This window comes from Salmo salar, chromosome ssa25, assembly GCF_905237065.1.
Source record: "Salmo salar chromosome ssa25, Ssal_v3.1, whole genome shotgun sequence".
NCBI classification, from domain to species: Eukaryota; Metazoa; Chordata; class Actinopteri; order Salmoniformes; family Salmonidae; genus Salmo; species Salmo salar.
The window spans coordinates 13,155,738-13,178,349 of NC_059466.1; the positions used below are offsets into that span (position 1 = coordinate 13,155,738).

Consider the following 22,612-nt stretch of genomic DNA (forward strand, 5'->3'; position numbering starts at 1 on the left):
CATATTCAGAGGCATCATCATCATATATATTAGATATTCTTTCATTATGTTCTAGTCCCGTAGTTGCTCAAAGCTATCTATATGCCGGGCTCTCCCTTGGCAAATATTTGGCCTAAAGTAATTCACTCTCTGTCCTCAACCCTGCTGAGAAGACCCGGTGGCTCAAACGGATTTGATTGATGAACCACAGGTGAACCACAGGTGAACCATGAAATACCGACGGTATGATTTTCAATACCGCGGGGGCTGCGGGGGTTCGTGCTACACCACTACCTATAACCATAAATTAAGGATAACTATAAGAAATCTAAGATGTGTCAAGTAAATGATATGCAGCTCAGGGCTCCAGCTATGCATTTGGTTTGCTAACTTGCTAGCTAAGTGGTTACATGTCAAAGATCAAGCTTCTTGGTTACAGCAGAGATATTCAACCCCCTCCTGGATCAAGATCCCTGTTTCCTAAATGTTTGTTTAATTAGTTTTATAGCGCCCCTTGTGTGCAGTTCTGGTAATACCGTGTACCCCGGTATGGTACAGAAACGTTGTGACGGTATAAAATCTGGATACCATCCAACCCTACACCCTATTACTTTATAGTGCACTACTTTTGACCAGGGCTCTGCAAAATGGATTAGGGAATAGGGTGCCATTTGGGACGCAGCCGCAAGACTTCTGGAAGGCAGGACAGCTTCTGCCTTGCACAGGTTACAAAGTTGCTTTTGAAGTTGTTAGGTTTCATACCATGTGCTTGCTTGCTAAACAATGCTGATAATGACAATATTGTCTTTTCAGGTGTCAACTCCTGGACGCAGAAGTGTGGTAAGTTAGCCCTCTGATTTATTTTTAAAGTGCTTGAAAATGTTCACTGGTCTCTCTATCGAAGCACATCCCAGTGTGACTACAATAGAGTCATAGAATCAATGCTTAAGAATTGAATTACTTAATTGTCAGTGACATTGTTGTCCTTGTTCAACCCTGGCAGTGATACGCAGACAAATATTGTTCTGGTGCTGGGAGTCAATGCAGCATTTACAATAATGAACTTAGGCCCCTACACTGCACAGAAGGGTTTTAGTTGGCTACATTGGTGAGATGGCTTTCCATCTTTTGTATTGCCCCATGGCTTACCTGAGCTCCAATCAGCACGGAGAGAGAGAGAGAGAGAGAGCGAGAGAGAGAGGGGGAGAGAGAGAGAGAGAGAGAGAGAGAGAGAGCAAGGTCAGGCCAGAGTGGCTGAGCTGACAGGTCATGCTGCAGATACTGGGAACTCTCCCAGCGGCCCCAGGGGAGGCGCAAGGCGATGCTCTGTGCTCTGCGGTGCGGTATGGAGCAGTGCAGCGATAGCAAGCTGCTGCTACAGGGGCTATACACTGAAAGCCATACAAAAGAGGGAAACACAGTGGCTTAGCACCAGCTAGCTCTCTCTTATATAAGAGGCTGGACACCAGTGATGTCACTGCTGTAATCTCATGCAGGATTGGTGGATAATTGGCTGAATCATCAGAGGCAGCGAGTGGTGCGTTTGTAAGTCGGTTCCTGGCATGTTGAGAGGGTAGATTGCTTAGCCGCGTGTGTGCCTGTCCCGGCAGCAGAGGCACGCTGGTGCTACGGAGCTCAGCTCGGCTCAGCCTCCTCTCTTCGGCTCAGCCTCCTCTCTTCGGCTCAGCAGCACTCTTAACTACAAGAGGAAAGGGAAAGGTCATGCATTCTGCTGGAGGCTTGGATCCCAACAATCGCTTTTATTCTTTAAAGGTATGCCTGTGCTCTGTTTACTCTGTAAAGGTATAACTATGCTCTGTTCTCTGCTCTGTGTTAGGGAGGTTTTTTCATCTCCAGGTGTTCTTAAGGTTATCTAAGGTTAAAGGATGTGTGTTTGATACTGGTGTTTGCTGATAGCCTTTTGGAAATATCTGTACACCTCAATGTCAAACACCTTGACTTCATTATGCATGCAGTATCCTGTTCTTTAATGACCTGTTAAAGGGCAAAGTTAACACAAGGACACACTATTTGAATGGCTTTAGTTTAATAGCAGAGTTAACATTGTATGTAAGTGTACAATGTTAACTCTGAGAGATAGGAGAGCGATACAGTAGAGGACAGGTGGGAGAGAAGAGAGAGGAGAGAAGAGAGAAAGGAATGAGGAGAAAGCAGAGAGGAGAAAGGAGAGAAGAGAGAGGAGGCAAGAGCGAGGAATAAGGAAAGAGGAGAGAGAAGAGGGGAGATAGGAGAGAATAGAGAAGAGAGATGAGAGTGGAGAGAGGAGAGAGATAGAGGACAGAGGAGAGAGGAGGGAGGAGAGAGAAAGTGGAGAGAGGAGAGAAGAGAGAGGAGAAGGGAGAAAAGAGAGAAGAGAAGAGAGAGGAGAGTGGAAAGTGGAGAGAGAAGAGAGAGGAGAGAGGGGAACGGAGAGAGGAGAGAGCCTGTCCTGCTGTGTCAGCCATTGATTCCTGGGATGCAGGAAAGGAGATCAGTGCACTCATGTTTACTCTGCACCAGCAAAGGCAAACGCCTGCTTACCATTTTGTATTACAAAGCCTATAGGGCCTCTGTCCCTTGGATGTCTTTCTTGAGTCTTCGAGATGTGCCAACTTTGTTGGGGAAAAGTGAATGGAAGTTGAACAAGACTGTATTCGCTGTACTATGTAAGTTGTGTTCTATGCCAAGCTGAGCTCATCTGAGCACAGTGTTGTTGTCATCATTATGATGCTGCTGGCCTGGTGCTGATGCTGCCAGAGTGACCATTGCCATCTGCAGGGATCAGACCCCTCATCCAATGAAATCACTTTGGCTGCCCCCAGCAATCCTCCAGTCCTCTGCTCTTAAAGATGGCTTTGCTTTGAGCGCACACCACTCAAACAGTGTGAGTTAGGCCAACACTATTCATCATCATCACACTCCCTATTTTCACCACTGTTGTTCAGGACATGTATTGTAGTCTACCGATATTTGGTCATCTTTTTTCTCTTGTTAGTCATTCCTACAGTATGTCATGGTTCTATGCACTTATGTCATTCTCATTAGGAGTTTTGGATATAGCCCACCAGGTTAGTCAGAAACCCCACATTGAGAGGTGTTCTAGATAGGGAAAATAGGTTACAAGCCATTGCTTCTAGAGAACAGTAGATTAACCCTAAAACAGTTTTACACTACTTTAACTCTTTACACGCACAACAACATTTGCATTGGCCTACAGACAGCAAAGAATGCTATACACGACAAACATAAACACACTTCGGGAAGCAGTAACAGAATACAGTAGAAGCTCATTTTAATGTAGGCTAATGTAATGTATCGCTAAACAAAATGTCCAGTGTGTACTTTAATCCTGTAGCACTGCACAGACTTTGATCCCTCTCCAGTGTATTAGCATTCAGATTATCATCCTGGGTCTTGGCCATGGAGTCTGACCCATGTGCCACTGCAGCTGTGGACGGACAGCAGTGTCCTTCAGCATCCAAATAGGCCCTGGTGTCCCAGCTCTGGTCCAGGGCGTTGACGTGCAGCATGCTGATGCTGAGCCGCCTTCTTCTACAAGAAGGTTCAGCATCAGCAAGCTGTGCGTAAACATCCTGGACCAGAGCTTCTGATGTCCAAAACAGGTTTCAATTAATCATGTGGCAAGACAAACCATAAAGTAAAAGAAATACTGGGCCCTGTCAAAAGTACTTGATCTGTGTTTTTTTGTCATTACACTGTCTCTGTTTTGATACATTCTGAAGCTCCCCCCACCCACTCACACACATGACATCATCCCACAAGTGTATGTTTTGTGTGAGAGGGCATAGTCCTGACTGAAGAATCAGAGAAGTACAGCACTGCTTAGATTTTTGATGCCGGCAAGGTTTTCCTCCACTTTGTTTGGCTTATACTTTAGACAAAAATCGAATAATTTTTGTCACTAAAAAAGTAGGTTTCATCTGAGTTTCCGACCATCTTAGTGAACAGCATCAAAATAAAGCTGATTTCATCATTCTTAGTGTACACGTTCTGTACAAGATCCTAATTCTTGGCAATGTTTCTAAATATTTGTACTGCGTACATGGTGCTTTATGTCAAATTCTCCTATTTAAAAATGTTAAGCAATTTCTATGAATGTATTTCAAGTGTATGTAGTATAACTTGTTAAAATGGCTTCAGGTGATTGAGTACAGTTTTTTTCAATCACTTGTGCAATTTTCACAAGTATGTGTTAAATTGTCACAACTCTTCATACAAAACTCAAAACAGATAATCGAAATGGCTTGTTTCAAAACTCTAAGCACATTTTCAATTGACTAAGTACAACACACAAAATCATAGTCACTTTTTCATCTAGAAAATACTTTCACATTGCAATATAGGTTCATATAAAGTAATTGCCTTTCACACTGCAGTGCTCACATTACTTTTGATATGATTCTCTTCTCTTTTGTTAAAATACATTTTACTATTAGTTAGTACAATTGCACTTAATTGATGATCACTTAAACGTTTGGTAAACCTATACGCACTGCTTTACAAAAATTGCATTGGACAATACAGTACTGTAATACTCTAATATATGCCATTTACGTAGCAGACACCTTAATCCAAAGTGACAACAGTCCACACATTTTGGTATGTGACCAAAACCCACAAATCTGGTGTTGCTAGTGCCATGCTCTTGTGAACTGAGCCACGCACAGTACCACTACAATACATAAGCATAATACAATACTGTAAAATACAATGCAAGATTACAAGAATACAAGAACAGTTTTTAGTTTTCTATCTTGTATTTTTTTCTAGTGGATCAAATGGTATTTAAATGACTAAATGGTGAGCCTATTATTATCTGATGTATTGGTAACTAAACAAAATGGTATTTCACAGCAAACTTTGATTTTGCCTGAATGAGGGGGGTGAAAGATGTGTGAAACTCCAATGAATGCACAATCAAAGTTTATGGGGCATTACAAAGATAGGGGGCATTACAAAGATAGGGGGCATTACAAGCAGGGGCGTCACCTTGGTTTTAGAAGTGGGGGGCGTGGGGGGGACATAACCTGGTGTGGGTTCTGGGGGTCTCCAATTTCTTGGGGCATCTAATTCTTATTTCCTGTATTTTTACACAATCCAATATGCCGTCTCCATTTAGAACAAAAAGTAAGCAAAAATGCCCACATTCATCAAACTAGGTAAGATATCATTATTAAATATGTTTAAGTGATTAATAAGACTGAACTAGATCAAAGATAATTCAATAATAAATAATGTGTTGCACCTTTAACCAATAGCCTAACAAATGAACAATGCTTAAGAAAAGGAAAATATCTTTATTAAAACATTCTCTATATAACATTTCAGCCAGAACCGACCAGCCAGCCTGAGCCGCCTGCACGCCTGACCCCACCAGTCTAGTCAATAACTCGACTCTCTCCCAACACAATTTCCTTCCCAGTTCGCACCTTTATTTTATTTAAATTCCCAAGGGAAAGGTTTGGAAACAAAAACAAAACAAAAAAAACACATACACCTCAAATATACATTAACACACAAAAACAGAAAATCCTCCATACAATTAATCTCATAGGACTAATAGTGCTGTAGAGCTCTTTTTACTTGCACGCAATATAACGGGGTTACTCCATACTGTCTCTACTACCCTGCAGCCCGCCAACCCAACACACCCCACTCAGCTTTATGATCTTAGTAAAACATTCATTATTGGTTTCGGGTGTGTTAGGCCAAGGCCAGAGTGACAACCCACAGGACGGCAGACCCCCAGGGCCAGGACTGAGCAGCCCAGCAGATAGGGATTGCCTAAATAGGTATCTCCCCTGACGTGGGCATGTTTTCAAATCATCTCATTTAGTCGTACTGTATTCCATATGAGGCATCCAGACTTTATGAAAGGTACCAGTATACCCTTAATCTGGTAATAAATCAAATCTAGTGATACATAACTTGACATTGTGGGAATATAACCAACCTTCCAATTAATGGCAATGCATTTCTTAGCCACTATAAATGCTAGGTTACAGAGTTTCTTTAGATAACAGTCTCCAGTATCAACATTTCCAAGCAAACAAAAACAGGGAGAAGGGGCAATCTGTAGACATGCTGAGATAAAATAACATACTCTTCGCCAGAATTCAGCCAACCTTCACAAGACCATGCAAATACGTCCCCTTTAGTGTTTTACCACTCCAGCAGAGGAATGACATCTCTGAGTGCATGTAATTCAGTTTCACTGGCATATAGTAGGGTCTGCAGATGGCCTTAAACTGCACAAATTTATGTCTGAGATGATATGAACATGACTGGGCATTCAGGCATATCTGTATCCATTCATCATCATCAACAGCTTCTACCAGGTCTTCCTCACATTTTTGTTTTACATGTTTCGTGTCATCGGGAAAATCCTCACTCAACTCTTGATACAGTTTGGAAATCAACTTTGGAGGTTTGTCAGACTGCCTTAAAATAGTATCTGGCTTGTCCAGTTTTTGCTGCACAGAGAGAATAAAGTGTTGTATCTGCAAAAAATCACCTCTCTCCCTCACAGACTGGTCTTCCCTGGCTGCCTTACCCTGCTGAGACCCCTGTCACCATCTGATCCTCCTAAAATGAGGCATGACAAAGAATTACCTTGGTGTACATTTCTACATTATATTATCCAATTATCAATGGTTCAATAATTAAAATGACCATTATTCCCAGATCCCAGACTGTAGCTTCAAGCTTAAGCTGTTGACCTGTAGCTACTGTAAGTCTACCCATCAATTCAAGATGGAACTTTGTATCTTTCACTGACATTGTTAATATACCCCAAAATTCACCTGAGCTCCGTAGACTGGTCTTCCCTGGCTGTCTGGCCCTGCTGGGATCCCTGTCACCATCTGATCCTGCTAAGCCATGATGAGCACAGTGTGGTGTACTGACTGCACTAGAGGGCTGTATTCATGCGATCAGACAGACGACTTTCGGATGAAAATATTTTGTTGTCCCACAAACGGTCCTCTTTCTGCTTTGTACGCATTAGCCAACCTTTGTATTGAAAGCAGATATTTTTCGCATTATTCATACACTCAGAATTCGCTGCTTCACGTTCAGTAGCCTACCTCTCCTAGTTGGGCGTGAGAGTTCAAGTGTGCCTAGTATGTGTGGTCTCATTGAAATAGAGAAGGCTGCCTACATGGGCGGAGAATCACGAGCGAGCGTTGCGCCTTTTCATTTTCAGTAAGTATTGATTACCCATTTATTTGTCTCTGTTTGCAAGTCTTCCTCCTAAAAGGTATGCTTTATTCTATAGTCCTATGCAAAATGTAGCAAGTGTCGCTATCATCATTCTTGCTGCTTCCAGTTCAGTAGCCATACCTGCGAGATCAGGTGTGCGTGTCCTCTCAGTTAAATAGAGTAGGCTATAGCCTATGCAAGGGGGGAGAAGCACAGGGAAGTTATCTTTCCAAGGAAATGTAAGTAGTCTGCTCTCCTCTAACTACATCTAGCATATTGGCCTGTATAGCCCAGTAATACAATATAAGGCCCATGTGAGAATCTCTCGTAATTTAACTTGTTTCCTAAGTTATTTATGTGCTTTTGATATTGCCTATAAGGCACAAAATTGCTTGGACCTTGGCTGGCAAGTGAGCTGCGTCACACATGCCTAAAATAACATTGTGGGACTGCGGTTGGGTTTGGGACCAGTTCTTGTGGTAGCGGGTGAGTCAGACAGAAAGCCAGCGGGTGCGGGCAGGAGCGGGATGAAGAAATTGGTCCAAGCAGACCTTTGCTGTGCACCATGACAGTGAAGCCTGTAATGTTAGAGCTGTTTATTACTGTGTCAGTGTGAAAAGTAGGGAATTAGCTAGGGAAACTGACAGATCAATAACATTACATTGCCATACTGACTAATAAAACTCACATTAAATTGTTTGACTCACGGTTTCATTGTTTGATTCAGGTCTAGTGAGATTGAGGCAAAAATAATAGCTAATGTTAGCCAACCTTTGGCCAGCTCTTCCTCTAACGGTACATCAACTGGTGAAAGCTAGCCAAATGTATTTACTTCCGAAACAGGACAAAAAAAAAGGCTACAAAACATTTCCATTCAAACAATAGCTGTTCGTTAGTGATATGAGGTGGCAATTATTACTAACTGACAGATAACTAGAGGCTAGAGCTGACCTGGCTGGTGTAACATCAGCTACTAGCTAGTGTAACTGATGTGAAATGGCTAGTTAGTTAGCGGTGGTGCACGCTAATAGCGCTTCAATCGGGTGACGTCACTTGCTCTGAGACCTGAAGTAGTTGTTCCCCTTGCTTTGCAAGGGCCGCGGCTTTTGTGGCGCGATGGGTAACGATGCTTTGTGGGTGTCAGTTGTTGATGTGTGCAGAGGGTCCCTGGGGCGAGGAGAGGGATGAAAGCTAAACTGTTACACTAGCATAGCTAGTTTATTCATTCACCTCAGTCGAGAGGGGATAAAACATTAGCTAACGTTACATGTCAGTTACAATACTAGCTCAGCACTGGGAATAAACACTAGTTTAGTTTTTTTCTGTTAAGTTAAACAGCAGTTACCTTGCCAGCTACATCAGTCAACTAAAGAGTATCCAGTTTTTGCTTTGCTTGCTTTTACAACTCGGTATAAGAATGCAACACATGCACATTGAACTATGCTCAACTCTCCTGTGCTGGTCCATCCAGTTTTCGAGAAGCTTTGCCTTCACACAGCCTGTCAGCCCGCTCTGTGGTGTCCAAGCGGTCCTAAATCCAGCTGGCTGATCACTCCAAACAGCCTACCCGATCGCTCGCATGGTCCTAAAGCACACTGTTGCCACTTTTTGTATCACATTGCAATGATAAAACCTGGGGGTACAAAAATGCAATTTCAGAATGTAGGTGGTGGGGGGACATGACCCTCCCATCCCCAGTTAAAGTTGCGCCCCTGATTACAAGTGTTATCAGTTTAGAGTTTTGTACATCCTGATCAGCCAGTAGTAACTCATTGTCAATAATGAGGTTATTACCGTTCGTTCTCCTGAACACACATTGGACTTCTGTAATTAGGGAGAAGTGTGGTAGAAGTTCTATAGGAAGAGAGACTGTAGATTCTTTCAAACAACAATTTGATTTAAAGATTTGCATAAATGAAGTATTCAACCATTACTAAGAATAGTTCAGAGTTGAAAGCTCAATGAACATAGTTGGATCTCAGCTTTTATAGAAAAGTACAACCTCTTTTGTCTACGTGGCAGTTTAGCAGATGTGTGGAAAATTGGGCGGAACATAGTGTAAAAGGTGATTGGTTTGTCTGTGCAGATTAAGATAGCCCAAGGTTGATAGCACAAGGGCTCAACCGTATAACTTCGTTTTGTTACAGTTCACACTATAATGTGCTCCTTCCTGCAACTTTCCATATGGCTGACTTCCCAGATAGTAAAACCACAGGATATCTCACATGCTGCGGTCGCTCCCAAACAGATCTTAGCTGTACGCCCAGTCTTATGACTAAGTCACACAAAGACAAGTTTGTATCAGGTTAGAAAAACAACACTAGCATATAACAAGAAACAATTCTTTAAGCAGTAAAACACGGGATAGCATGACTAATTTTGTAATTTTCCACAACATGTCCTCCCTTTTGAGGCTTATTCTCAACCTAATACAAAATTACTTGCCAGCATTTTAATCAAACAAGCATTACCATGAGGGGAAAATACATATGAATTAAACATTATAATTCTGATAACATGGTAAAACAAAACCCCTACTATCAATTTTATACAACCCAAATTTAGAATGACAGTGTTCAGTGCTTCATGTTGAGTCTATCACTTAAATTCAAGACCCTCAACTTAGCACACATCGACACAGTTAGAATGTAAATTTACAAACAGTATATTCATCTTATTTTTCTAGCATTAACTATTCTTATCACGTGGTAATGACAGATTGGTATCTCAATGCATTCTTAGTCTAAATTACTATACATTTCGCAGTATGTAGACCTCCACAATCATCCTGATACCCCAAATAAACAATGTTGGATAAGCCTAAATCAATTACAGGCACGGTTGACCACCCCCTCCCTCCCGGCACTCATCCTTCTGGCATTTCTTCACGTTCTTCTTCAGATAGTGTTTCAGTTCGTCCTTCCAATGCCACATGTTCAAAGTGGATGGCCTTTGATAATGTCTCACCTGTACCGCCACTATCCTTTACAGTCCATTATGTCTTGTCCGTTTTCCTACCAGTACACCAAAAACATGAGAACATTTGGACGGGATCTCTCTCCATGCTCACTCCATGTGCACTCATGTCGCACTCCTGAGAGAAATGGCATGAGAGAAAAGGCAGTTGATATTCTCTACTGGATGCTGTGTACAGGTTGCTAGCTCGGACTCAGGTCTTACGGTAGAAGTGGTGCAGAACAGGCCCGTAGTGAACACCATTTTTGCCATTACTTGAGCCGGTAAGGGGGAGTTGAGGTTCACACTGTTCTTGGTCAAATTATCCCTTCCAAGCATCTAGACACCATCTGTGGTCACCTTCACCAGACCAGGACAGAGTGGACAGACCAGAACAACAGTTTAGTTTAGGGCATTTCTGTTTCAGGAAATCCAGACAAATGATTTACTGTGTGACAAACTATGACTACTACTAATATTCTTAATACAGATTTCTAAAACAAATGTCAAAGAGAATAACAATACACAGTTTAAACAAATTTTCCACAAATTGGCTTATACTCCCCTATCATCTTGGTGATCTCACTGCAAATTCACCGGCTCAGGGAGTTAGAGAGCTAACCCTTAGGGAGAAATCCCAACAATCCAGCAGACCCAATCTGGTGAGATTTGTTATTGAAGCAAGACAAAAACAAACAAACAACACAACAACAGCAATACACTTCTTCATCTAAAACTAGAGGTGTGGAAAAAACTACACATATATCACTTGAGGTGGGAAAAACTTCAATCCATTTGGAGTAACTGTCAACCATTACCCAAATATATTTCTTCCTTTTATAGGCAGACGTGAAGAAAACAAATGTGCATATTTACCAAAGGGCCCTAGGGGGCCGGTAATTAAAAGAACAACACTGCCTGTTAAATAAAAAATAAATGAATAGAATAAAAAATTGAATTAGAATTACAACTCTTGATAACTCCATTAAGGAAATAATTATATCCCATGAGGTAATGGTACAATAGACTAGAGACAGTCCCTCATTCAGGGGCACCGCTCTCTCTCCCCTTCCTGTTCCCGAATCACACATAGGACTATTGCTAAATTATAAACTTCTTCCTAATTATAGGTCTTTACATAGCCCATTTTAATATCACCCAATGTCTCCAGTCTTTCTAGTAAGGGTGACCAGGTCTCACCAGGAAGTCAGAACAGAGGTCAAAGGTCAGTCAGCCCTATTAAGTATTTTCTTTCGCTGTACTTCCGAAAACCATTTAAAAACATTTCAAATATTTCCATCATTCTGCCTACCCATTTTACAACCAAATTAAAAAAGACCCCACACAATATATCAAACACAGTATTAACACCACTAACAAATATTCATAACCAGTGGGTTGTGTGCCCATGTGTGCTGGTGTGTTTGGTAAAACGTAGGGCAAAAACAAACAAACCAATGGTCAGGCCTTACTTATTTGGGAGCTCCCTCTACGGCCAGATCGGGTACATTTATACTTTATAAAACTGCAGAATTTCACTAACTGTTCTCCCAATTGGGAAGCATTTCAAAGAGAGAAATAGGGACAGCCCATCCTCTCCTAAAATAGAAAATAAACATTTTATTAGTTTTCACTTTGCTAAATCTTAAACCATTTTACTTTCCAAATAATCTACATCTCTGTTTCCTTTAACTCAGAAGCCCTCTCAATCACCATTACCCAGTACATTTCTCTTCCACTCTAACACTTGATTCAAGTCTCTACTATACTCTTTCTCTTTCCGTCTAACGTTACTTTACCAGGTGAACGAAAGGTTTTAAATTATAGAACAAACAAAACATGATAACTTCTGTTAACAGGTAGGCCACTGTCCTCCCGGCACTCATTAATCGTTTTTTGTCTAAAATGTAAAAGGTACTTTTAGGTTTGGCAACCCCAATGCTGGTGCCTGACAACTGCTTCTTTAGCGTGACAAACGCTTCCTCACACTATTAACTCCACTCTATTTTTTTGTGACCCCTCCTCCCTTTCGTCAATTCTATAAAGCTATTTCAGAATAAGACGGAATAAAGTATCTCACGAGATTGAAAAACCCCTAGGGTTTTCCTGAGTTTGGGAGGTAGAGGTCAACCGATTATGATTTTTCAATGCCGATACTGATTATTGGAGGACCAAAAAAAGCTGATGCCGATTAATCGGACGATTTTTATATATATTTGTAATAATGACAATTACAACAATACTGAATGAACACTTTTATTTTATCTTAATATAAACATAAATCAAATCAATTTAGTCTCAAATAAATAATGAAACATGTTCAATTTGGTTTAAGTAATGCAAAAACACAGTGTTGGAGAAGAAAGTAAAGGTGCAATATGTGCCATGTAAAAAAGCTAATGTTTAAGTTCCTTGCTCAGAACATGAGAACATATGAAAGCTGGTGGTTCCTTTTAACATGAGTCTTCAATATTCCCAGTTAAGAAGTTTTAGGTTGTAGTTATTATAGGAATTATGACACGTCAACTATTTCTCTCTATACCATTTGTATTTCATATACCTTTGACTATCGGATGTTCTTATAGGCACTATAGTATTGCCAGGCTAATCTTGGGAGTTGATAGGCTTGAAGTCATAAACAGCGCTGTGAATCAAGCATTGCTAAGCGCTTCTGGCAAATGCAGTAAAGTGCTGTTTGAATCAATGCTTACGGGCCTGCTGCTGACTACTACCGCTCAGTCAGACTGCTCTATCAAATATCAAATCATAGACTTAATTATAATATAATAAACACACAGAAATACAAGCCTTAGTTCATTAATATGGTCAAATCTGGAAACTATCATTTCGAAAACAAAGCGTTTATTCTTTCAGTGAATAAGGTGGTAACCCTAAGTCTAGATATTGCTGTTACATTGCACAACCTTCACCCAATATCGACTCCACTTCCGTCGCCATGTAACATTATCTGGGTATTGTTACCGGTCCTATGGTCAGAGACATGGATAGTAGTCGTATCGCTTTCGATTCTGCCCATTTCCCCACTAAATATAAGAAGACAGCTTTTTGGGTCACATAGACAGGGTGAGATTGTAATGATAGTATTTATGTCAAGAGAAGGAGCTGGATTATGTTTTATACAGATTAAAAGTCATTTATTTTTATGGCATAAAATGCTTTTCTTTTGAAAGAAGTGCTCTCATGTCTGTGAGCCTATGTGTGTGTGTGTGTGTGTGTGTGTGTGTGTGTGTGTGTGTGTGTGTGTGTGTGTGTGTGTGTGTGTGTGTGTGTGTCTGTGTGTGTCTGTGTGAGAGGTGACTCAAATGTAGAGCATATGGCACAACAAACTACCGGATCCTTCAAACGTATGCAGGCCTATCCAGTGTTACAGTATGTTGCTGACAGTCAACACTGATAAACCAATCAAAGTGTAGACCCGTTGAGCAAGATGGACAAAAACACAGCATGCAATGGCACTTTGTAGGGGGCAGTATCATTGAAGTGCTGCAGTTAGCCTTCCCACAGTTCACTCGCTCTAGCTGAAATATATCTTCATATGTCCATCCTTCGCTCTCTGCTGTGTGCCACTCTCTCTCTCTCTCTCTCTCTCTCTCTCTCTCTCTCTCTCTCTCTCTCTCTCTCTCTTCAAAGGTGCCCTTGAGACAGGCAGACAGGCAGTGCATGTATCTCTTGCGGACGTCACTGAGTGGACTGGTGACGTGCGCGCTCCTGCTTCTTCCTGCAGTACCAACCTCCCCCCATTTCCTCGGAGTTCTGGTCATATGTCCTCCAAGCTGCCACGTGCACACATTAGCAATTGCACTTATTAGCGTAGTGAGTGACTGGAAAGCACTAAATAAGGCATGTTAAAACGTAGAGCTGTGAACTACTGTGAAGGCTTGAGCAGAGCTCTGATGATTCAGTGGCCTTGTCAGGCCAGCTGTGTGTCTGGGGATGCAGCAGGTCGTGATAGAGTAACAGTACTATTAGAAGTACTTGCATTTAGATGGAACACTATAGGGGTTGTGTTCCACTGAAGCAGGGGTGAGACAGCTTGAAGTTGCTAGGTTGTTGGATTTGCTGGCCATCTCGGCTATTCATAGGTTCTGATGGTTTGCTAGTAGCGACATAACATTTGGACTACAACAGCCATCCTGAGACCATAACCCAAGTCATAACAATGACAAAGCATAAATCACTTATTTATTGCTGTTGCACCTGCTCACAACCTTGTGATTTATTATCACTGTCATGTTTGGGAGTGGAAGATTTGTCAATGTGAGTCTGTAATATACATTAATAATACAGCACATCTGGACAAAGTCTGTTCAGGATGAAGACTGCTGAGTTGGAGATTGTAATTCCTAGGGTTTTGAAGAGGAAATCTTTTGAAATTCGATTTGTGAACATCTTGTCATGTCATGACACCCAGTCCCGAAAATGACAGCATCTCTCTCTCTCTCTCTCTCTCCCTCTTTCTGTCACTCTCTCTGTCTCTCTTTCTCTCTCACCATCCTTCTCTCGCTCTCTCACTCTCTCTGCCTCTCTCTCGTCATCCATCTCTCTCTCTCTCTCTCTCTCTCTCTCTCTCTCTCTCTCTCGCTCTCTCTGTCTCGCCTTCTCTCTCATTATCCCTCTCTCTCTCTCTCATCATCCTTTCTGCTGTTTCACATGGGTAGCCACGTGGCTATCACACAGTAGAAGCTGCATCAGCAGCATTCATCACTAATCTCCCCAAGTCACTCCACTTATCAGCACCACACATCTAACACTTTCACACTTCACGTACACTCTTTTTCCTCCATCTATTCTTTTGGCTAGCAGAGGCATTTTGCCGTGCAGGATTGTGTGCGAGGTGCCAAATGTGTTAAAATTGTGTTTAGTGACTGCATCACAGTTAATTCACAACGGGACTGAGTGGTTCTTCACTCCGGTGGTAAGTGTTTTGAGAAGAGGCTTTTACAGACTGGGGCTTTGCTAAACATGAAACACTGTATGTAAATCCTTACTATCCAGCTGTCTTTAATGAAGTATTCTGAGGTTAACCTCCTTCTTACAAATGTCTTATATACTGTAGCCCCTCTATTATGTTGCCCTGTTTTAACCTTCTCTTGTCCCAATACTTGGGTAGCATACTGTACGTACTAGTTTATGTTTCTTGTTACTCTGGAAGTACGTCATTGAAATTTGACGGTAATGAATACACCAGTCACGGTCATGTAATAAACTCTTGAGAGCTTTGTTGTTTACTTTCTAGTAGATATTGAGTTGGCCACATTAAAATGCCTAGGTGACCTGGCTACTATGTGCATGATGCAGCACCGAGACAACAAGCACTGTGTGCCGTTCTGATTAACCGCATTGTGATCAGTCTGATTCACTGCACCTCAAAGCAACCGTGCCTAACGAGACTCCTGGGTATTATGGATGGAGTCTGTTTTAAAGCAAATATATTCTCCGGGGGAAGATAATGACTATGTAATCACTATATGGATTCAACATTGCAATTGTTCCCATTATGGATCAAAATTGCCATCAAGCAATGCACACATTCACTACTACACCACTTTAGGTTTCAGTTGTTGATTGGCTGCTTGGCTGGTTTAGAGGCCTGTACAACAATGTGTTTGTCAATTATGACTACAGTATTTTCTCGATTAGTTGAGCAGACTTGCTATTAGTTGCCATGGAAACTGTCTTATTAAAGTGGTTAGTGTGTTTATTCACTGAGCCCACTGAGGAAGCACACAGAGAAGAGATTGTGTGTCTCAATGGGTTTCTTCCTGGTTACATAAAGATTAAATAATAAAAACAAATAAATAAAAGGTCAACCGCTATTAAAATGCTCTCTGCGGTAAATATCAACACAAGGACATGCTATCTTAATACCATGGTTTAGACTAGAGATATACCTTTGATAAGGTTTTTTAAGTGATATTCAGTAGCCTAAAGTCACATACAAATTTTACACAACGTTAGAATAATGACGTGTGAAGAATAGAAAAGTAACAAAGACAGACAATTTCTGACCATTTCAATCATCCTCTAACAACAGATACTGACAGAACTCTGTCTGTCCTTCACAGAGAAATGATGAAGAGGCTGTGGTGGACAGAGGTGGAACCCGGTCCATGCTGAAAACCAACTTTGAAAAGGAGGAACTCGAAGGTACACCAACTTTATGAAGTACAATGCCTTGAGGCCTTAATTCAGTTTTGAGGAAGGAAGACTCGAAGGCCACCTACATGGCATCCAGAGAATAGGTTGTTTTCTAGACTGAGGCATCTCCTGCTGAGACAGAGGCTGTCCTAATACGGACTCCGTACCCATGAGACTACAGAGGGTGGCAACGAAAGAGCTGCTTGAGCACACAAAAGCACAGAGCTCCAGTAACAAATCAAGAGTCTGCAGAACCATTTATGCTGAGCTTTCAAGGACTTTACTTACAATTAATTTCATCTACATTCCCAACCATGCATTCATCATAGCACTGAAGGCAGTGATTAGTCCTGATACCGTAGTGTTGGTGGCTGGGATAACGGGGATTGGTTTGAACAGCAGAGGCTGCTAGCTGCCTGGCCGTAGCCCCAGGCCTGAAGGAGAACTCACACAGCTGTGTTTATCCCTGAGGAGAGAGCAGGCTGGAGTCAGGGTGGATTACCCTCACACTGTCACAGCACCACATCTATTCAGCCTCACTGATATCAGCAGGGTGGCGATCCACCCCGTCTGCCTGCTCACCCTCCCCATTCTGCAGCTCTGGTTGTGCACACTGTACGGTTTGTTTTGAGTTTCTAGATGAGACCAGTGTGAATGACTCATCGATTACAGAATATTAGACATATTTCTATAACTATTTATACAATATTCATGCACACACGATAAAATATTTGCCATTTACAGATGGTAAAATATACTTTGCAATTGGTGTATTTCACTCAATAGTTTGCTTTTCCTGTATTATTTTGACAACTGTGCCATTTATGTAACTCAGTTTAACAGTAATATTACATCGAATATGAATAAATATCAAAACTGTTTGATATCAAATATTAGCTTACATGTCAAATCTGTTCACTATTTTTAGGTGAGTTTTTATTAAATGATTTATTCATCCTACCAGATGATGCTCTTAGGGGGTTTTAAGAGAGCCCAAGCATCTGTGGCAGATGTTGAAGCTAAAAACATTCCCAGAGATGTATTTTTAGACTGATACAAAGTAATGATATCAGTAAAAGGGTTGCATACATGCCAATTATTTAATGTCATAGAGATTTACATTTTAGTCATTTAGCAGACACTCTTATCCAGAGCGACTTACAGTAGTGAATGCATACGTTTCATAAATGTTTTCCCGTACTGGTCCCCCATGGGAATCGAACCCACAACCCTGGTGTTGCAAACACCATGCTCTACCAACTGAGCCACACAGGACCACATAGAGATGTGTGGTAGGTATCGCTCAATGAAATACCAGTGACATGACCTTAGAAGCATGAATCCAGATTATTATAAGATACAGTATATTCATTCAATTTGGTAATACTTTATTTTATAGCCCTGTGTAAGCTGGTATTTACTAAGTCGAGTAAATTGTAACCCATCATTTATTTTTTGTGGGCATATTGCTGTTGGAAGTTGACCTATATATACAAACAGAAGGAGCAGGCTGAATCAGTAACTTCTCTGAATGTAATAATTGATCTTCTTGTATACTTCTTACCTTATTCTTCATTATTTTGTCTAATCTTGTTTCTCTCTCTGTGATGGCTGCCTCCAGGTCACAGGACACTCTACATCGGGGTACATGTCCCCCTGGGAAGGAAGAGCCATCGGAGGCATCGGCATCATGGACATAGACACAGGAAGAGGAGCAGGGAGCGGGACTCTGGAGTGGAGGACGGAAGAGAGTCTCCCACATACAGTAAGCCTTGCCACTCTAGCTGGCTGGCACATTTCAAAGCAGCAGTCAAAGTGTCTGGTACTTTGGGGTAGAATAATAATTTTCCTCCTCATCTGTTCTTACAGTATATCATATTTCTATCATTTTATAAGTTATAGGATTCTGTAATCATATGTTAAGTCTATATGGCTGCATAATGCATTTCAAAAGAGGGGATTCTGTCTACACATCGCCAAAAATATATACATTTGGATTCAAAACTCAACCTATACTCATCAAATATACTCATGAAATATACTCATGAAAATAGTAGCTATATTTATTTTTACAAAAGTGAAGAAAATGCAAATGTATGTGCATAACGTTCTGCAGAGCTCCGTAGTCAGGGAGTGTGTATGGCAGACAGTACTGTAAGTGATGACCTTACTTGACCCTGTGCTTCAGACACGCCATCCCAGAGAGTGCAGTTCCTCCTGGGCACAGAGGATGACGACGAGGAGCACATCCCCCATGACCTCTTCACTGAGCTGGACGAGATCTGCCTGAAAGACGGAGAGGAAGCAGAGTGGAGGGAAACCGCCAGGTAGGGAGTCACATGACCCACCCCTGTCCCATCAGCCGATCACGGACAAGTCCATGTTATTACTGAACGCTTTTAGTCAACTCCAACGTAATCCATAGCTTGTTTTTTTACCTGTTGCTTTTTAATCATGCTAAGTGATGAAATTGTTATATATAGTATGATTTATGATCTATAATTTATTCCTTATAACAATATATTAATGTCCGAAACATTAAACAACTGTTACCTGAAAGAGTTAACGTTACATAAAGAGAGATTGTTGTGTAACCTTGGAGATGGGCTATATAAAGCTCTAATTATAAAGACGGCTGCATGAGCAATGCATGGGAGCCCAGCTCTAAAGGAAATGCTTGTTTACTTGTAGTACACAAGCATACTGTCTGGACTGGAGAAATATCCTGTTGTGCAGTACTATCTGTGCTACAGTGCATCTAGACACAAATGTTACGTCACATATTGACTGACAGAGCTTTACTTGCCATAGCTTGTCAGTCAGTCAGTCGGTCGGTCGGTCGGTCACTCAGTTAGTCCCTGCCACGGTGTACGGTGTTCAGTTGTCCTGTGAATAAAAAAACGGTTTATGCAGACACAGAGTGACACTTATTCTGTATTATCTTGGGAAAGTCACCTGTTGAAGTGTCCTATGGTAAAAAAAATGCTTTTTTGGATGACCAAGTCCCTCAGTCGGGCACCTGATTCCCTTTTTTGTTCAAGCTGGGCTGAAATGCATTTTGGTAGGCTTCTGGGTAATGTCTGATGTGTCCTTGGTGTCCCCATCAGTGTAAGCTGAGCTCTATCAGCACATGGCTTCCAGATGGCTGGACAGCTGGCTGTCATCTATCCCCTGGTCCCTTGGCTCAGTGATACTGGTCTGCACTCTTAGAAAAAAGGGTTCCAAAAGGGTTCTTCAGCTGTCACCATAGGAGAACCCTTTTTGGTTCCAGGTAGAACCCTTTTGGCTTCCATTTAGAACCCTCTGTCGAAAAGGTTCTACCTGGAACCAAAAAGGGTTCTTCAAAGGGTTCTCCTATGGGGACAGCCGAAGAACCCTTTTACAAAGGATCTCAGGTATTTAACAAGGGAAATTGTCTGCAGGTGCGCTCAGATCATAGAGATGTCTAGTGCACAAAAGCCTGTATAGCATGGGCAGTGCCATTTGAGGACTGAAATGTAGCGATCACTACACACCTCAATGCTTCCTGCAATTTTAGAGACAGTTAACAAAAAAAGTGCCATTAAAGGAACAGTTAGCGAAAAAGTGTGAGAAAAAACAAGAGCCTTTTCTACAGTTCTAGACCACGCGGTCTTTTCTAAGAGTGTGGGCATTTGTGCCTTATACAGGTGGCTGAAGTTTGAGGAGGATGTGGAGGATGGAGGGGAGCGCTGGAGTAAGCCCTACGTGGCCACGCTGTCCCTGCACAGCCTGTTCGAGCTGCGCAGCTGCATCCTCAATGGCGTCGTGCTGCTCGACATGAGGGCCAACTCCGTGGAGGAGGTAGCAGGTACTGTAGAGCACAAAGTGGCATCTGGAATTACCCTGTACACCTTTGTCGTATTCATTAGTGCATACCGTAGCAAAAGGATTTGCGTGAAACAAAAATCTGCATTTATTATTGGACAGTTGCAGCTAGGTCCTTCACCGTTTTGGCTCGTTTGCTTCTGTTCTGTTCCTAGTGAATACGACCTTGTTCTATGATCTTCATTGTACAATTGTAAACATTGTAATCGGAATGTAATGGACGGTTTCCTAGGTGCTGTTGAACTGTTGACTGTGTGGTCCTGTTTGTCAGACATGGTGTTGGACCAGCAGGAGACCACAGGTCCACTGGGGGACGAGGTGAGGAGGAAGGTGAGAGAGGCCCTCCTCAAAACGCACCATCACCAGAACCAGAAGAAGTTGGCCAATCGCATCCCCATTGTCCGCTCCTTCGCTGACATTGGCAAGAAGCAGTCCGAGCCCCACTCCATGGACAAGAATGGTCAGTAACAGGCATCTCTCTGCTTAGGGTTGCAGAATTCCTCTAACCTTCCCAAAATTCCCAGGTTTTCTAGAAATCTTAGTTGGAAGATTCCTGGCATCAGGAGGGAATAAACAGGGAATCCGTGAATCCTCCAACCAGGATTTCTGGAAAACCTGGGGTTTCTGGGAAAGTTACCCAGAATTCAGCAACCCTACTACTGCTACGTTAATGGTTCAAGATGACTGCACGTTTTTCAGTTCTCCTCACTTTGTACTGCTGGTCATAGAAACATTGAAACTGGAAGTAATCTTGTTGTAAGTAGTGCTCTCAGTCATCCCATGTGGATGCTTTTCTCATTCTACATTACATTGTCCATGTATGACCTTCTTTTCAGTGTCTCAGTGTGACTCTCTTCTCTTGTTTCCTTGTGTGTGTGTGTGTGTGTGTTTGTTTGTGTGTATAAATGGGTGGATGTATGTGTGTGTGTCTGGCAGGCGGTCCATCACTCTATTCTACCTTTAAGTCCTCCTTCTGGGGCTCATTTATGGCAGCGGGGTCTAGGAGTGACAGGCAGGTCACACCCTGCACCCCATGGCCACTCTGTTGTCCCCAGTGTGTCTCCTCCTCCATCTCCTCTCCACTCCCGACCTCATCCACCACCCGCCCCCCTCCAGCCACTCCACAACCAGGCCCCAGACCACAGAAACAGAGTCCCAGAACCCAGACTGATATCCAGCCCGTGGACAAAGAGGATGACCCGGACCCAGGCAACTCTTAAACCTTGACAGAACCTTTCTCTACTGCTAGCACTTCCTAAAACATAACTTGTAAAGGTGGTAATCTCAAAGTTGTTTCCGTCAGTAATAGTTAGAGGTTGTGTTTTGTACTTCAGATACTTTGATGAAGTCAGTAATGATCCATCAGGTGAGAAAGTGTATAGTATATAGACAATAACTCATATCATATGAGCCGTACATTGTATTTTATCGCGCACAATGAGAAATCGTGGGAAGTGGCTAGATATAGCCATCAACGGGGATAAAGTTGAAGGAGCTGCTTGAAAGAGTTACTAAACTTATCATTGACATTAACGTCGGCTGTATATTAATTTCTCTTTTTTTAAATTCCATACTATGTTAAAGTATGGCGATATGGTGTAGGCCTAACAAGTGTAGAAGATGTTAACATGACAATATTCAGAAGAGAAAAGTCCCTGGGCAGCGGTGTTCACTGATAATAGGGTTGTGGGTTCGTTTCCCACGGGGGACCCGTAACTCGCTCTGGATAAGAACGTCTGCTAAATGACTAAAATGTCAATGTAAAATAATAAGGACCCTTTACGTCCTCTTGCGAATGATACCTCATTGAGAATGTCCATCACCTTTTACAGGAATTATGTTTCAGAAGCAAGTTTGCCAGTATTCCACATGCCAATTTTGAAACATGAAGAACACCCAAAACCCTTTAAGCTAATCGTTCTTTGCGGTAATTTTAATTCAGAGTGGTTTGTCACAGGCACATTCATTCTAGTGCAGTTATGCAAAGGCTCAATGAAAGAGCGGCAACAGTGAGTGCGTGACTAATAAAAAAGACCAGTGCCCATGTTAGTGACGACACCCATTGCAAGTACTATCATTTACATCTATAGGGTTTGTCGCTGTGGTGTTTCTTCATGGGCAGCAGCAGCTGACTCTGTAAATTGCTTTTAGACTTAGCCCTCTCATTGACTTCATGTGGAAATATGAGTCGAAATGAATCTTTGCAAGGCATGCTTTTATTTCTGATTCTCTTGATTCCTAATGCAACCGTTAGTCACTGGTAGTCTCCACTGGCGTGTGAACGGATCAAACACTGAAATTAGTATTTATCTGTGCCCTCTCACAAATGAAAATTAATCCTTTGGATTTAAATCCTTCTTGCTCTACTCTGGCAGCTGTGGGCTAATTTCGTGTTTGCGTCGGTCAGTCTCCTTGACACAATGATAATGCTGAAATCCTAATGGACAAGCTT

General features: G+C 42.0%; 1 protein-coding gene across 3 annotated transcripts in view; it reads left to right on the forward strand.

Moving 5' to 3' along the window:
* Positions 1 to 22,612, forward strand: part of LOC106586186 (sodium-driven chloride bicarbonate exchanger) — a 46,846-nt gene that overhangs the window by 6,124 nt on the left and 18,110 nt on the right. For 2 of the 3 annotated variants that reach the window (XM_045707667.1, XM_014173158.2), the window contains exons 2-7: positions 793 to 819; positions 16,242 to 16,323; positions 17,936 to 18,079; positions 18,503 to 18,641; positions 19,983 to 20,143; positions 20,432 to 20,620. In XM_045707667.1, the coding sequence (XP_045563623.1) occupies positions 793 to 819; positions 16,242 to 16,323; positions 17,936 to 18,079; positions 18,503 to 18,641; positions 19,983 to 20,143; positions 20,432 to 20,620 (742 nt within the window). Of the gene's footprint in view, positions 1 to 792; positions 820 to 1,358; positions 1,753 to 16,241; positions 16,324 to 17,935; positions 18,080 to 18,502; positions 18,642 to 19,982; positions 20,144 to 20,431; positions 20,621 to 22,612 lie in introns of those variants that run through there. The other variant, XM_014173157.2, reaches the window with a different exon arrangement.